General features: G+C 43.5%; 1 protein-coding gene across 8 annotated transcripts in view; it reads right to left on the reverse strand.

Moving 5' to 3' along the window:
• Window positions 1-15,711, reverse strand: part of TBC1D1 (TBC1 domain family member 1) — a 311,597-nt gene that overhangs the window by 157,455 nt on the left and 138,431 nt on the right. For all 8 annotated transcript variants that reach the window (XM_077477646.1, XM_077477649.1, XM_077477648.1 and 5 more), the window contains one exon: window positions 4,995-5,528. In XM_077477646.1, coding sequence (XP_077333772.1) covers window positions 4,995-5,528 — 534 coding nt within the window. The remainder of the gene's footprint in view (window positions 1-4,994; window positions 5,529-15,711) is intronic.

Raw genomic sequence — 15,711 nt, forward strand, 5'->3', positions numbered from 1 at the left:
CCTCTCACTTCCCGTTTTTGCTATCAGACAGGAAGTGAGGAGAAATCTCCCCAATGGGACACAGGGGGAGGAATAAAAAAATATGACAGGGGATGTAACTCTCCATTACTCTACCCAAAAAAAGTTTGGCTTTTAGTTCTACTTTTAATATATTACACTTACCAGTTCTTACATATGGTGGCTGGATTTGTTTATTTTTTAGGTCAAAAACATTTTTAGCAAGTACAGAAAATACCTGCTGATCTTTTCAGATGCCCGATATATGAAACAATGCTATCTTTCTTCCAAACTACCTTCTGTGAACTACAAAACACCCCCCTCATGGAATAAAGAGAAGAGCAGGGCATTTTATAGTTCAAACCTGGAGGCAAGCAGCCTGGTAAGACAACGCAGCTACCTCCATACTGTATATACAGCACAGCAAGTGACCAAACCCATCCATAGACAGGAGGTGTGTTATTCATAGGATTATCAACTGAAAAAAGGAAAGAGAAAACTAATGCAGACACCACATCACAGGTCAGGTAAGCTGCAATTTATTACAGATTTGTTTCTATTATAAATACAATTTAAAGTGGATAAAAACTCTGATACACTCTGCTTCAGCAAACAAAGTCTAAGGCCCCTTTCACACGATCGGCCAGCAAAGATCCACCTGTCCATTTTTTAGGCGGATCTGACACCCATTGACTTGTATGGGCAGGCAGATGTCAGCGGAGATGTGTCCACTGACACCCGCCTGCTGTCTGATCCGGAAAAAAAATAGAATCAGCTGAAATCAGACAGGTGGCGAACGTATCCGATGGGATTGGATGAAAATGGATATGATGTTCGCCTTTATCCAATCTCGCCACAGAGCACAGCGGAGCTCCGAATGGTCAGTCCCTGCAGAGTGAGCGGAGACAGACCCGTCACCCACCGGCTCAGTGAAGATCAATGGCGTGATCTCCTTGCTGATCTAGGAGTCCGCTGAGCAGATCTGTCCCAAGTAAGGGTATCTATACAACTGAACTGCCCCGTTTAGGTTTACCACACAAAGAATGTTTGCACTCTTTGTGCATCTCAATGGTGATCATCTCCTGCAGCATTTTCCAACCACTTTCTGCTAACATGAGCTCTCCCCGGCATCGGCGGCATAATACTGCCCAGAATTGGCTCCTCACTAGTGACAATGCTAGGCTGTGTCTGTGCAATGTGTGTCGGCACAGCTACACGCAGTCTCAAGCAAAGGGACATTTAACCGGGGGACAGTCATTGGTCTGTGTATACCCAGATTTAGTCCACGGAGTGCGGTCAGCAGACAGGTAGGTTTGTTTTATTGCGTCTCTTCTGAAATAAAAAGCCTGCCTGCTCGCAGAGTTTTAGTTCCACTTTAACCAAGTCTAGTAAAAGGACAAAATTTGTCTATATGATGTCAGCTCATGTAGGATTGGCTACACTTAGATATACTTCTAGATAACGCTAGCAGAACTGCTACTCAATATGTGCAAGAAATCCACATTTACCGTATATTTGTAGGCCGTTGAAAACTTGAGTGAAAAGTGAACTTTTACCCACTGAGATCAGATCGACTAGAAATAGCGGGTTTTAAAATCATGCCTGTTGATCCTGCCAAAAACCTATTGAGCTGATGACAGTACAGTGGCACAGGGACTTATTGGTTAGATTGATGCACAGCTCTTTCTGGGGACTACAGAATATACCGATGTTATGCAAATGCAGAGAAGGGAGGTGTTCAGAGTCCTAAAAAACGTCCTGCCCTAAACAGACAATGTTGCTTCTCTACAAGTAAATGACATTGTCACTCTAGAGCAGCTGTCTACAAACTGTCCCTTTGGGCACTATTCCTTCCACTGACAAGAATGATAGGGCACTATCCCCCCCCCCCCCCCCACCCCATTACCAATATTAGGACACTATACCTTCCACCAATACCAATTCTGGGGCACTATTCATCCCACTAATACCAATGCTGGGACACTGCTTTTGATGGCCGAAACGCATCAACATTTTTGGATGAGGTTTCTGCTGTAATGCTTCAATAAATATTTTCTGTGGAGAAGCTGTCGCGTTGCTGACCTGTACTTTCTATGGATCTTTTGTCAGCTCAATTTGCCAGAGCACAGACTACTCTACACACCTACTATATAGTGGTAGTGCTTGGGATAGTGGGACACTATACATCCCCACCAATACCAATGGTGGGGCACTATACATCCCACCAATGGTGGGGCACTATACATCCCACCAATGCTGGGGCACTAATCATCCCACCAATGCTGGGGCACTAATCATCCCACCAATGCTGGGGCACTAATCATCCCACCAATGCTGGGGCACTAATCATCCCACCAATGCTGGGGCACTAATCATCCCACCAATGCTGGGGCACTAATCATCCCACCAATGCTGGGGCACTAATCATCCCACCAATGCTGGGGCACTAATCATCCCACCAATGCTGGGGCACTAATCATCCCACCAATGCTGGGGCACTAATCATCCCACCAATGCTGGGGCACTAATCATCCCACCAATGCTGGGGCACTAATCATCCCACCAATGCTGGGGCACTAATCATCCCACCAATGCTGGGGCACTAATCATCCCACCAATGCTGGGGCACTAATCATCCCACCAATGCTGGGGCACTAATCATCCCACCAATGCTGGGGCACTAATCATCCCACCAATGCTGGGGCACTAATCATCCCACCAATGCTGGGGCACTAATCATCCCACCAATGCTGGGGCACTAATCATCCCACCAATGCTGGGGCACTAATCTTCCCACCAATGCTGGGACACTAATCTTCCCACCAATGCTGGGACACTAATCTTCCCACCAATGCTGGGACACTAATCTTCCCACCAATGCTGGGACACTAATCTTCCCACCAATGCTGGGACACTAATCTTCCCACCAATGCTGGGGCACTAATCTTCCCACCAATGCTGGGACACTAATCTTCCCACCAATGCTGGGACACTAATCTTCCCACCAATGCTGGGACACTAATCTTCCCACCAATGCTGGGACACTAATCTTCCCACCAATGCTGGGACACTAATCTTCCCACCAATGCTGGGACACTAATCTTCCCACCAATGCTGGGACACTATTCATCCCACCAATACCAACGATGGGGCACTAGTCCTCCCACCAATACCAATATTGGGGCACTAGTCCTCCCACGAATACCAACGATGGGGCACTTAACCTCCCACTAAAACCAATGATAGGGCACTATTCCTCCTCCTACTGACCACAGGGTTATGGAATTTTTTTTGCACTCACTGACCACCAAGCTTGAGGTATTGTTGACTCTCACTAACACATTTTCTACTCACGCTGGCCACTCTGGCTCCACCTAAAGCCTGAACAGAAAATTGGTCCTTTGTTGGGAAAGTTTGACCCCTGCTCTAGGGCATGTATGTTACTAGCAGAATCACCAGGAAAAAAAAATGAATACGGCCACCAAAACTAAGGACTGATAAGCCACACTACACTTTTGTTCTTGGTTTAGATAGGCTTTACATATTTTTTTTTTTATAAAGCAGCTCATTCAGTTAAGTTATGTAAATAAGCATTTTTGATGGTTAAACTATAAGCAATTCCCCGCCCATTTTGTATAGAGTAAAGGAGGGTTATAACCCCTGTAATGTTTATTTGCGTTCTTTGTCCCATTGGGGTAATTTCCCTTCACTTTCTGTCCCATAGCCAAAACAGGAAGTGACAGGAAAACCCTGATAATTAAGAGATCTCTTAGGGATCACCATAACTAGCATCCCTATTGGAAGAGTTCCCCTCTCATACTTTTCAGGGGACAACCCAAAATTTGTGCTCTTCTTTTTCTTTCATTCACTTACGGGGATAATGGTAAGCAGGACAAATCGAGCGGTTTAATCTCCCCAATGGGGACACAGGTAGCAAAAAAAAAAAAACGGACAGGTGCTGTAATACCTCTCCACTCGATCCAAAACTAAACTTTGGTGATACATTACCCAGTTCCTGTCAGAGGTGCCCATACAAGCTTCCCTATGTAAACATACCGTACTTTCTGTGCTCCCAGAAAAGGTACCGGAAAAATCCCAATGCATGCATACGATTAGGAGCTTTCTGATCATCTGACCGCATTGACTGCCAATCTCAGTGGTCACATGATTGGAATATCTGCCTGTGCCTCCTGGCATTTAGAACCTCTTAAAGGGCCAGGAGGCAGGAAGGGGTTAGAAGAATTATGCGCTGGCTGAAGAAGAAATAAATGTATGGTGTAACCTAACTTTCTGACCTAAACATGGGTGAGGTGCTCCAGAGTCTGAGGTTTTGTAGCTTTGGGTCAGATAAAGTTCCCATTGCCGGGTCAACTTCTTGCCTGGTGGCCAGACCTCACTCATTATCGCTAATCACAGGTCCTTAAATATGCAAGCTGACTGATGCTCAGGGCTCTCACTCAATGTTGGAAAAGCCAGCTGCTGGGTGAAAAGGCCAACTTCTGACAGAACACTTAGGGCAGTGGTCATCAACCCTGTCCTCAGGGCCCACTAACAGGTCAGGTATTATGTATTACCTTGGGGAGATGCAGACTAGAACACTGCAATCACAGAGCATCAAATGATATCATCTGTGATGTATTTCAGTTATCTTGCAAACCTGGCCTGTTAGTGGGCCCTGAGGACAGGGTTGATGACCACTGACTTAGGGCACCGCCACGCTATCTTTGCTCTCTAAAGAGCCACATGCGTTCAGTTCACTCTTCAGAGAGCATTTGATAGGCGGTGAGGGGGCATTGTATTCCTTAACCCCACATTGGCATGCTGTATGCAGTTGGGACGCAGTTGCAGAGTCGCCACAATCACATGAATAGGTCACCTGCTTAGAGGCCAAATAAAAAAAAATATACCCTGGTGCTGCCAGACAAGCATTCATACCAACACTCAATTGTTGAAGGTACAGACAATGTGTGTATAGAGAATGAACTTTTCATACATACTGTGAACAGCATAGTCTGGTTTTCCTCCATGTCGGTTGGTTGGACACAGTTATAGTCTTCACTCAAGTATTGTAAATCCAAACCACTGTCACCGTCCTCAAAGGATCCAGGAAGGCTGCAGGGGCCATCTTTCCAGTCCCTCTGAAATGAGTGGTTAGTCCTCAGGCCAGGCTGGGAGAAAGATTTACGAATAGGTTTTTGTTTTTCCTCATCATTAAACGTTGAATGAAAAACAGACCTTAGTTTGTCCCCAAAGGATATTCCAGCGCTAACATCTGCCGGCAGTGTCACTGGAGTCAGTGGAGATGCAGAATCAGTGTCTTTCTTTTTGGTGCAGCTGACATGGTTGAATTTGTCAATACATTCATCTATCAGTGCCGGCGGGGCTTTTTTGTGAGCTACAATAACCCGGCCACAGAGGAGGACTTCAAACTTTTTAGAAAAAGCGTCATCTCCATCGCATAAATGGGAATGGATTTCCTCCTGACGGGCCAACTTTCCAGCTTGTCTAATTGAGCCAATTATTTCAGGCACCTGCGAAAAACAAAAACACATACATTGGAAGAAGCCATTATGGGAATATAGCATAGCCATTTATTACAGATTAGTGGACACATTCAGGTTAGATCCAAAAAAAAACTCATTCACACCTTTACCAGACTTAACCACTTGACAACTGGGCACTTAAACCCCCCTCGCGACCAGACCAATTTTCAGCTTTCAGCGCTCTCACAGTTTTGAATGACAATTACTCACTCATGCAACACTGTACCCAAATGATTTTTTTTTCCTTTTTTTTTCATACAAATAGAGCTTTCTTTTGGGGGTATTTGCTCACCTCTGGGTTTTTTATTTTTTGTGCTATAAATGAAAGACGACGAAAAATGTGAAGAAAAAAAAAAAACACATTTTTCTTTGTTTCTGTGATAATATTTTGCAAATTATAAATTTTTCTTCATACATTTTGGCCACAATTTATACTGCTACATATCTTTGGTAAAAATAACCCAAATTAGTGGATATTATTTGGTCTTTGTGAAAGTTAGAGAGTCTACAAGCTATGGTGCCAATCGTAAAAAAATAAAAAAATAAAAATAAATAAATATAAAAATCACACCTGATGTACTGGTGGCCGATCTCATTTCTTGTGACCCAAACAAGCCAGGAAAGTACAAATACCCCCCAAATGACCCTTTTTTTTGAAAGTAGACATTCCAAGGTAATTAGTAAGAGGAATGGTGACGTTTTTGATGTTGTCATTTTTTCCCACAATTCTTTGCAAAATGAAGATTTTTTTTCCTCCACAAAGTTGTCATTGTAATGGGTTATTTCTCTCACATGGCATGTGTATACCACAAATAATGCCCCAAAATAAATTCTGCTATTCCTCCTGAGTATACTGATACCACATGTGTGGGACTTTTCCACAGCCTGGCCACATAGAGAGAGGCCCAACATGCAGGGAGCACTTTCACGTGTTCTAGGAGCATAAATTACACATCTAACTTCTTAAATACCTATTACACTTTTGAAGGCCCTGGAGCACCAGGACAATTACATGTGACTCACGACAGATGGCACTAATGACAAATGGCACTAATATGTGGCACTGATGACAGATGGCACTAATGACAGATGGCACTGATATGCGACACTGATAACAGATGGCACTATGTGGCACTGACGATACGTAGCACTGATGACAGGTGGCAGTGGGGACAGGTGGCACTTTATTTTTTTTACTAACCGCTGCAACGGTTCATCTCTCTCTCCTCACACGCTGCCTCTGCGTGAGGAGGGAGAGCAGACGATGAGAGATGATCTCATATGTTTATATATGAGATCATCTCTCATTGGACACACCGATCGCACTGTAAATGACTGCTGCGATTGGCCATTTACAGCGATCTGTGACTGGCTGTGTCCAAGGGACACGGCCAGCACAGAACTTCCCGGATGCGTACTCGCGGGAAAGCGCATTGCGGAAGTAAACAGGAGGACGGCCTCCCGACAATTGGCGTCTACTTAACTTGCAGGGTTCTAATTAGGAAAGTGGCAAGGTCTGCATCGTTTCAGACCATATTTCCCTTTGGGCACATCCCACCAAAAATGACATTTGTTGCAGGGAGGTTCAAAATCTGATTTGCATCTTAGTGCAGATTTATGGGAAAATCAGTAAGCCAATTACACAAGTAAGAAATTACATTCCTGGGGACGTTCTGTACACCATCTGTGTAAAGAACCCCTCCTTCTAGGTTGCCATATTGCAGGTTACAGAATATAGAGCTGCAGACTGAACAGGAAAGGTCATTTTTTTTAGAACTTCTAGAACTTTTTTCCCACTATAGTGGAGTTACCCTTTAAAAATCCTTAAAGATAAATGCAAACTGCAATTGCAGCACAAACAGACAAAATAGTGGCATGCTACAGGCTGAACAGTTTTTACTTTATACGCAATAAAAAACGCCCTACAATTTTTTTTTATTATTATTATAAATTGTAGAGCTGCACAATTAATGGTTAAAAAAAATTGTGATCTCAATTCAAACCCCCTCACAATCTCTACACAGAATTTCCAGATTCTTTCATATCACAAGTGAAGAGAGTTCTCTGCTCACTCAGCTGTCAAAAAGGAAAAAAAAATAATTATAAAATAAAATGGGCAGTCTGAATAAAGAAGAGAGAGAAAAAAAAAAAAAAAAAAAAAACACACCACACAAAACAAAAAAGTTAGCCCAATTTTTTTTGTGTAATGTGAAAGATGTTACGCCGTGAGAATCGTGATCTTTATTCCAAGCAAAAAAAAAAAAAAAAAAAAAAGATTGTGATTCTCATTTTAGCCAGAATCATGCAGCTTTAAAAAATTGTATACATTATATATGTGCGCGCACACACACACACACACACTATGAAAAACTAAAGACTTGTTCAGTATAGGACTGTAAATGCAAAAGGATTAGAATTTAAAGCGGGAGTCCGTCGGGACTCCACGTTTTTTTTTTTTTTTTTAAAGTCAGCAGCTACAAATACTGCAGCTGCTGACTTTTAAAATAGTGACACTTACCTGTCCAGCGCGCCCGCGATGTCGGCACCCGAAGCCGATCTCTAGATCGACACTCGAGTGCTGCCGCCGCCATCTTGGGTATGGGAATCAGGAAATTGGAGCCTTTCGGCTTCATTTCCCGGTTCCCTACTGCACATGCACGAGCCGCGCTGCGCAATGAGGACGGTCCCCGCTGCCTCTGGGATCTGTGTGTTTCCCAGCAGGCAGCGGGGCACTTGTGGAAGGGGGCGGGCACTTGCGGAAAGGGGCGTAATGTACGCCCCTTTCCGCAGAGAGCTAGCCCGGAAGTGGGTGCATTTACCTGGATTATCCAGGTAACTGCACCCCCCTCCCCCTGAAAGGTGCCAATTGTGGCGCCGGAGGGGGGGAGGAATCCGATGAGCGGAAGGTCCATTTTAGGGTGGACCTCCGCTTTAATTGTTTGGAAATGGACAATATTGTACTCAGTGAATAAAAAAAACAAAAATTTATGTTTAAAAAACAGACTGCTTAAATGGAAAATAGCACGAGCCTAGATTTGGGTTAATGTGCATGCCAAGCCAAATCTAGGCTGAATCCGGCCCTCTGAAAGACGTTAATTGGGGACTTTGACGCAAAACGGGGACCCTGAAGTTTATTTAGAATTTCTTTGCTTTATCGAGAAAAAAAATTCTCCATTATGCAGGCCATACACGGTCGAATTTTGAACGAATTTTCTTTTCAAAATCAGAAAATTTGTTTTTTTTTTTGATCCGATGATGCCACGATTGATTTTCGAAATTCGGCCGACCAAGCCTTCAATTTCACATTTCATGTTGCTACAGAAAAGAATTTTCTTGGCCGGGAATCTTCTTTTCTTTCCGTAAATTTTCTTTTATCTCCGTACATTTTCTTTTCTTATTACATTTCTCGCAAGATTCTCCCATCATTGATTAGAAAATCGTTTGTTTTTCAAAAAATTACCAATATGTCCGATTCCTCAAATTTTATTTCCGCACGAAAATCGGCTGTAGCTGCAGCCCACTAATGGTGCGAAATTAATACGAAAATTCTTAGATATGATTTTCGAAAGAAAATTCTTTCGAAATTCGAACCGTGTATGGCCGGCATTAGAATCATATCATGCTAATTACAAAAAGAACTCCAAGTAAAATTAAAAAAATGCAAATTTCTGAAAAATATTAGATGTGGTCTCCGTACTGAGAAGTGTGGAGACTCCTGGAATAAGTCATTGTCACCCATCAACTATGGTGACATTACACTGTAAATATAGCCCTCAAAGCTAGATTTGAAATGTAAAGTCAAACCGGGGAAGGATGAAGAGACATAACAGCGCTTTTATTGCTGTGACACAGTACTTGCTTCAGTGCCTCATCCATGGTAAGTAGTTCTTGGAGAAGTAGCAATAACAAGGCTCTATTCTGTAATACTGCCAAGAAAATTGTGGACGCAGCTTCCCACAACCCAAGTCACCCTGGTAAAAGGGCAACGCTAGGCCAAAAGGCTTTTTTTTTCTTAACTTGAGTCACTCTCAAAAGAAAAAAAAGAAAAAATACCAGACAGCTGACATCATAATTACTTTAGTCTGAACTGCTCACACAGCGAGAACGGTATCACATGTTATAAACATTAAGATAATAGTATGATGACAGCATACTATAATTTAAAAGAAAAAAAAAAAAAAAAACACACACACACATACACGATATGATACAATAAAAAAAGGTTTCTGCACAGATATGGTTACTATAATAAAACAAGTGTGTCATCTCATTTGTATCATGGATTACAGATAATGGCCATACATTTATAGATTTATTTTGTTCGGTCTGCATGCTGAACTAAGAAATCCAACAGATTGCTCCAAGCACACCAAAAATTAAAAAAAATTGACAGGGGTTCTAACCCATCCCAACAGTGCCCACCCGAACAACCCATCCCATCATGTACCCAGAAGCAGTTGGCCTGGTAGGTGTGCCTGAGGTCGGAGCGTTTCCTCACACTAGGATCGTTATCAGATCAGATACATTTTCATAGCCGGCAATTCTCATGAAATAATGTTGCACAAAAGTTTCCAGAAGCAACAGACACATCAGGAAATGCCGGAAAAAGTCTCTATTATTTAACACCATCAAGATAAATAGTCCTGGTGTATATAATAAATGCCAGCGCACACAGGAGAGCCCTAGATGAATGGTATGTGGGGATCCTATATATGTCCCACTTCACTTCCAGCACTACACTTTTTCCATCTCATGCTTTCACATGTTTATGTATGGGCCCGCAGTTTATATCATGAATGGTTTGTTATAGAGAATCACACTTTTCTAGGTTTAGGCTCCATGCACACTGGAGCTCAAACTGCAGTTTATTGGAGTTTGGGCATTTTTTTTTTTTTAAAAGCCCATAAACTCCACTCTATGTTAGCCTATGTGTCCATGCACACATGGACGTTTTTTTAGCTTTAAGCAGTGAAGTTTATGAGCTTTTTTCTGAACGCCAGAAATTCGCGTTCACCGCCAAAAAACAACAAACGCTCATAAACGCTGTACAAAACGCTGTTAAAAAACATGTTTTTCAACCAGTGTTTTCTGCCAGCAATACGGCTTCAGTGTACATGGAGCCTTAGACTGGTTGCAATCGTGTTGCTTTTCACTGGTGTTTGGCTAGCTTAAGGCTTCCTCACTGCCTGTCATACACTTATAGATTATCTGCAGATTTTCTATGGTTAGATGGAAAAAGTGCAACAGATTTCTCCATGTATGCTAAACTGTGTGGATGGAGGAATCTCCCACTGGGCCAAGCTTCAGTATCTTGTTAGTCGGCCTCACTGGCTTTGATTTGAGCTACAAAAAACTTTGAGCTTCAGGTGACATAGTGGAGGTGTGAACTCTGCTACAATATACTGATGTGTGAAAGAAGCCGTACCACCACAACCGTATGCATTGCATGCAATTGCTGTGCGACACTATTCACTTAAAATTGGTCACCTATAGCGGCGATAATGCAACTGGGGTCATTTTTGCTAAAGCTATGAAGCAAAGCAACATGGCCACAGCATGTTTGCAGCCCCCCCCCCCCCCAAGTCTAAATGTGACCTCAGAGCAAGTTTACACAAGATTTATTTATTATAGGTACTTATATACAGTCATTACAGTGTCTTGAAAAAGTCTTCATACCCCTTGAAATTTTCCACATTTTGTGTGTGTGTGTGTAATTATATTTTATTTTATTTATTTATTTATTTTTAAGCGCTGCAAAAAATTAAATGACACTACAGTGCCTTGAAAAAAGTATTCATACCCCTTGAAATTGTTACAACCAAAAAAACTTAAATGTATTTTATTGGGATTTTATGTGATAGACCAACACAAAGTGGCACATAATTGTGAAGTGGAAAAAAAAAAATGATAAATGTTTTTAAAAATTTCTTACAAATAAATATGTGAAAAGTGTGTCATGCATTTGTATTCAGCTCCCTTTAATCTGATATCCCCCATCTAAAACATAGTGGAACCAATTGCCTTCAGAAGTCACCAATTAGTAAATAGAGTCCAACTGTGTGTAATTTAATCTCAGTATAAAATGCAGCTGTTCTGTGAAGCCCTTAGAGGTTTGTTAGAGAACCTTGGGGGGGGGGGGGACAGCATCATGAAGGCCAAGGAACACACCAGATAGGTCAGGTACAAAAGTTGTGGAGAAGTTTAAAGAAAGATTAGGTTATAAAAAAATACCCCAAGTTTGAACCTCTCACAGAGCACTGATAAATGCATCATCCAAAAAAGGAAAGAGTATGGCACAACTGAAAACCTAACAAGACACTGCCATCTATCTAAATTGACAGGCCGGACAAGGAGAGCATTATTCAGAGAAGTAGCCAAGAGACCCATGGTAACTGGAGAAGCTGCAGAGATCCACAGCTCAGGTGGGAGAATCTGTCCACAGGACAACTATTAGTCATGCACTCAACCTTTATAGAAACATGGCAAGAAGAAAGCCATTGTTGAAAGAAAGCCATAAAAGTCCTGTTTGCGAGAAGCCATTTTGGGGCACAGCAAACATGTGGAAGAAGGTGCTCTGGTCAGATGAGACCAAAATTGAACTTTTTGGCCTAAAAGCATCCCCACCGTGAAACATGGTGGTGGCAGCCTCATGTTGTGGAAATGCTTTTCTTCAGCAGGGACAGAGAAGCTGGTCAGAGTTGATGGGACGATGGATGGAGCCAAATACAGGGAAATCTTGAAGAAAATCTGTTAGAGTCTGCAAAAGACTTGAGACTGGGGTAGAGGTTCACATTCCAGCAGTACAACAACCCTAAACATACAGCCAGAGCAACAATGGAATGGTTTAGATCAAAGCATATTAATTTGTTAGAATGGCTCAGTCAAAGTCCAGACCTAAACCTAATTGCGAATCTGTGGCAAAACTTTAAAATTGCTGTTCAGACGTTCTCCATCCAATCTGACAGAGGTTGGGCTATTTTGCAAAGAAGATTCTTTAGATGTGCAAAGCTGGTAGAGACATCCCCAAAAAGACTTGCAGCTGTAATTGCAGTGAAAGGGGGTTCTACAAAGTATTGACTCAGGGGGTGAATACAAATACATCACACACTTCAAATTTTTGTAAACATTTTGAAAATCATTTATCATTTTCCTTCCACTTCACAATTAAGTGCCACTTTGTGTTGGTCTATGGCCGCGTACACACGCGCGGACTGTTCGCCCAACTTTGTCCGTCCAACAGTTTCGGCAAACAGTCCGCTCAAACTTAGCATGGACGGACATGGCCACACACGACGGACGAACAGTTTGCTGAAACCGTGCGCGATGACGTTTCGGCATGCACGACGGATCGAAAATTTCGACGTCCAATACACTGCAATGCAACCTTCCGACGTGGAAATCCTTTCTGAGCATGCGCGAGACTTAGTTGGCCGAACAAGCCTACACACGAGCGAACAGTCCGCTGAAACCTTGTTTCAGCGGACAGTTTTTCGGAATTTCCGTAAGACCTTGTTCGTCCAACTGTCCGCTGAAACTGTCCGCTGAAGCCCCACACACGAGCGGACTGTCCGCCCAAACACTGTTCAGCGGACAAGGTTGGGCGAACAGTCCGCCCGTGTGTACGCGGCCTATCACATAAAATACTTTTATGTTTTTGGTTGTAACAATTTCAAGGGGTATGAATACTTATTTCAAGGCACTGTAGTGTCATAATTTTTATATATATATATATATACAATGTACAGGAAAACAGTGTGTGTTGTGTACTGTGCAGCTCTAGATGTGATGTCAGAGAACGCAGCACTCACAGATTAAAGCTTCTTGCTCTATAAAAGCCTTCTGCAGATCCCATTCCAAATATTTGCAAATTTTTCAGTAGGAGCTCAAGTAAACTTCAGCCAGCTTTCATAACATAGGATGTCTGATCCTTGAGGCAGAGACTATACATGGATGAAATATAGAGTGCAAGATTTGTGCTGTGAATTATGGAGCAAGGCTCTGATGGTTGATACACATATACACCACTGCAGTAAAATGTAAGTGTGCATGGGCAGCCACATTCCCTTCTTTGGGCCCCTGTAATGCGTTTTACAGAAAAAAAGGAAAGTGCAAGGGTTTTTATGGCTTTCTTTATACGTGCGTCAATACTGGCGTTTAAGTGGAATTTATTCAGAATTTAAGAGGATTTAAAAATAAATAAATTAATAAAATAAAAAAAAAACACCCCACACGTTATACTTGCCTGCTCTGTGTAATGGTTTTGCACAGAGCAGCCCTGATGCTCCTTTTTGGGTGCCCCCACTGGCGGTCCTGGCTCCTCTACCCTGCCGAGTGCACCCCAATAGCAAGCTTCATCTCCCGAGCCACGCTCCTGTGAATGGACATTGTCCATTCAGACACAGAGTTGCTCAGACATGCACTCTCATCATTGACTCACTGGCTATGATTGACAGCAGCAAGAGCCAATGGCTCCTTCTATTTGAGCCAAGGAGGAGAGATAAATAGACCCGGTAGAGCCGCTGCTCTCATACACGTCACTGGATCTAGATAGGGTTCGGGTAAGTCATAAGGGGGGTGGGGGGGCTGTATCCAGAAAGTTTTTAACCTTCTGCATTTAGAACCACTTTAAAGCCTCTTAACCGCCCGTCAGTGCTTGCCATGAATATTACAATTGACAGCACACAGTGCTGACCACACAAGTGTGGTAGCATTGTATTAAAAAGTAAGCAGCATGGCGCTTTCATGAGGCACTGATACTTGTCAGACAGCTCCATTGCTTTTAATGGTCATGCTCTGTGACCTATGACATGTTAGTGAAGCATTTATAAAGTGTTAGCTGGGTGCTGGGGGAGAGACAGTGGAGGTTCCTGTATCCCAGAATGCACTGGGAAACAATAGAGAACTAGGACTGAGCTGCTCCAGCCACTTCCTGTTTGTACAGAGAAGCCATGTGGTGACATTTACTTCTGTGTGCGGGCAAAAGCCTCAACCAGCCAGCAATACTGACAGTGCCGGCAGGAGCAAAGGCATTGAGCATTATTGCCAGTGGCAAAGCTTTTGTGTCAGCAAAGTTGAGATGGTCCAAGTCAAGTGTCAGAGATCAAAGTATATGAATCCATCTTGCAGAGAAATCACAATGCCTGCTATCACACCACAACCTGACCACGCCTCAAAGTCCTCTACATCACTTCTAGAAAAACACACATATTTATTAAACATTCTTGAAACTTTTTCAACACTTCAAAAAAACACGTCATAAATGCCACAGGCACCTTAAAGCGGGAGTCCACCGGGACTCCGCGTTTTTTTTTTTTTTTTAAAAGCCAGCAGCTACAAATACTGCAGCTGCTGACTTTTAAAATAGTGACACTTACCTGTCCAGCACGCCCGCGATGTCGGCACCCGAAGCCGATCGCTAGGTCATCTGTCGGGTCCTGCCGCCGCCATCTTGGGTATGGGAATCAGGAAATGGAGCCTTTCGGCTTCATTTCCCGGTTCCCTACTGCGCATGCGCGAATTGCGCTGCGCAATAAGGACGCTCCCCGCTGCCTCTGGGAGCTGTGTGTTTCCCAGCAGGCAGCGGGGCACTTGCGGGAAGGGGCGGGCACTTGCGGAAAGGGGCGTGAGTTACGCCCCTTTCCGCAGAGGGCTGTCCCGGAAGTGGGTGCAGTTACCTGGATTATCCAGGTAACGGCACCCCCCTCCCCCCTGAAAGGTGCCGATTGTGGCACCGGAGGGGGGGAGGGTTCCGATGAGCGGAAGGTCCACTTTAGGGTGGACCTCCGCTTTAATGAGCACATAATCAACACACATGTGAATGAGCCCCAAGGCCCACTGCAAAGCAGAAATGATCTGAACAGCCTGCATCAGGGGTGTCAAACTCCATTTCATTGTGGGTCACATCAGCATTATGGTTGCCCTTAAAGAGCCAGTTACATCTGCAAAGCAGGGTACACATGGCCAAACATCAGGAGACAAATGCCTGGTTCAAAAAAACATGGCCGACATGTCAGCTTCTGTCTGACCGTGCATGCTGGAAAACCAGTGCTCTCAGCCAATGGCAGAAAGCACTGATCGGAGTGTTCTGGGGGGGGGGGGGGGGGCTGGAAAGCAGAAAATGCATTGTCAGGAGGAGGACTGGAGTCTGATGACTGCGGAGACCAGAGTAGGC

This window comes from Lithobates pipiens, unplaced genomic scaffold, assembly GCF_037356315.1.
Source record: "Lithobates pipiens isolate NorthernLeopardFrog02 unplaced genomic scaffold, aLitPip1_a1.2 Scaffold_13, whole genome shotgun sequence".
NCBI lineage: Eukaryota > Metazoa > Chordata > Amphibia > Anura > Ranidae > Lithobates > Lithobates pipiens.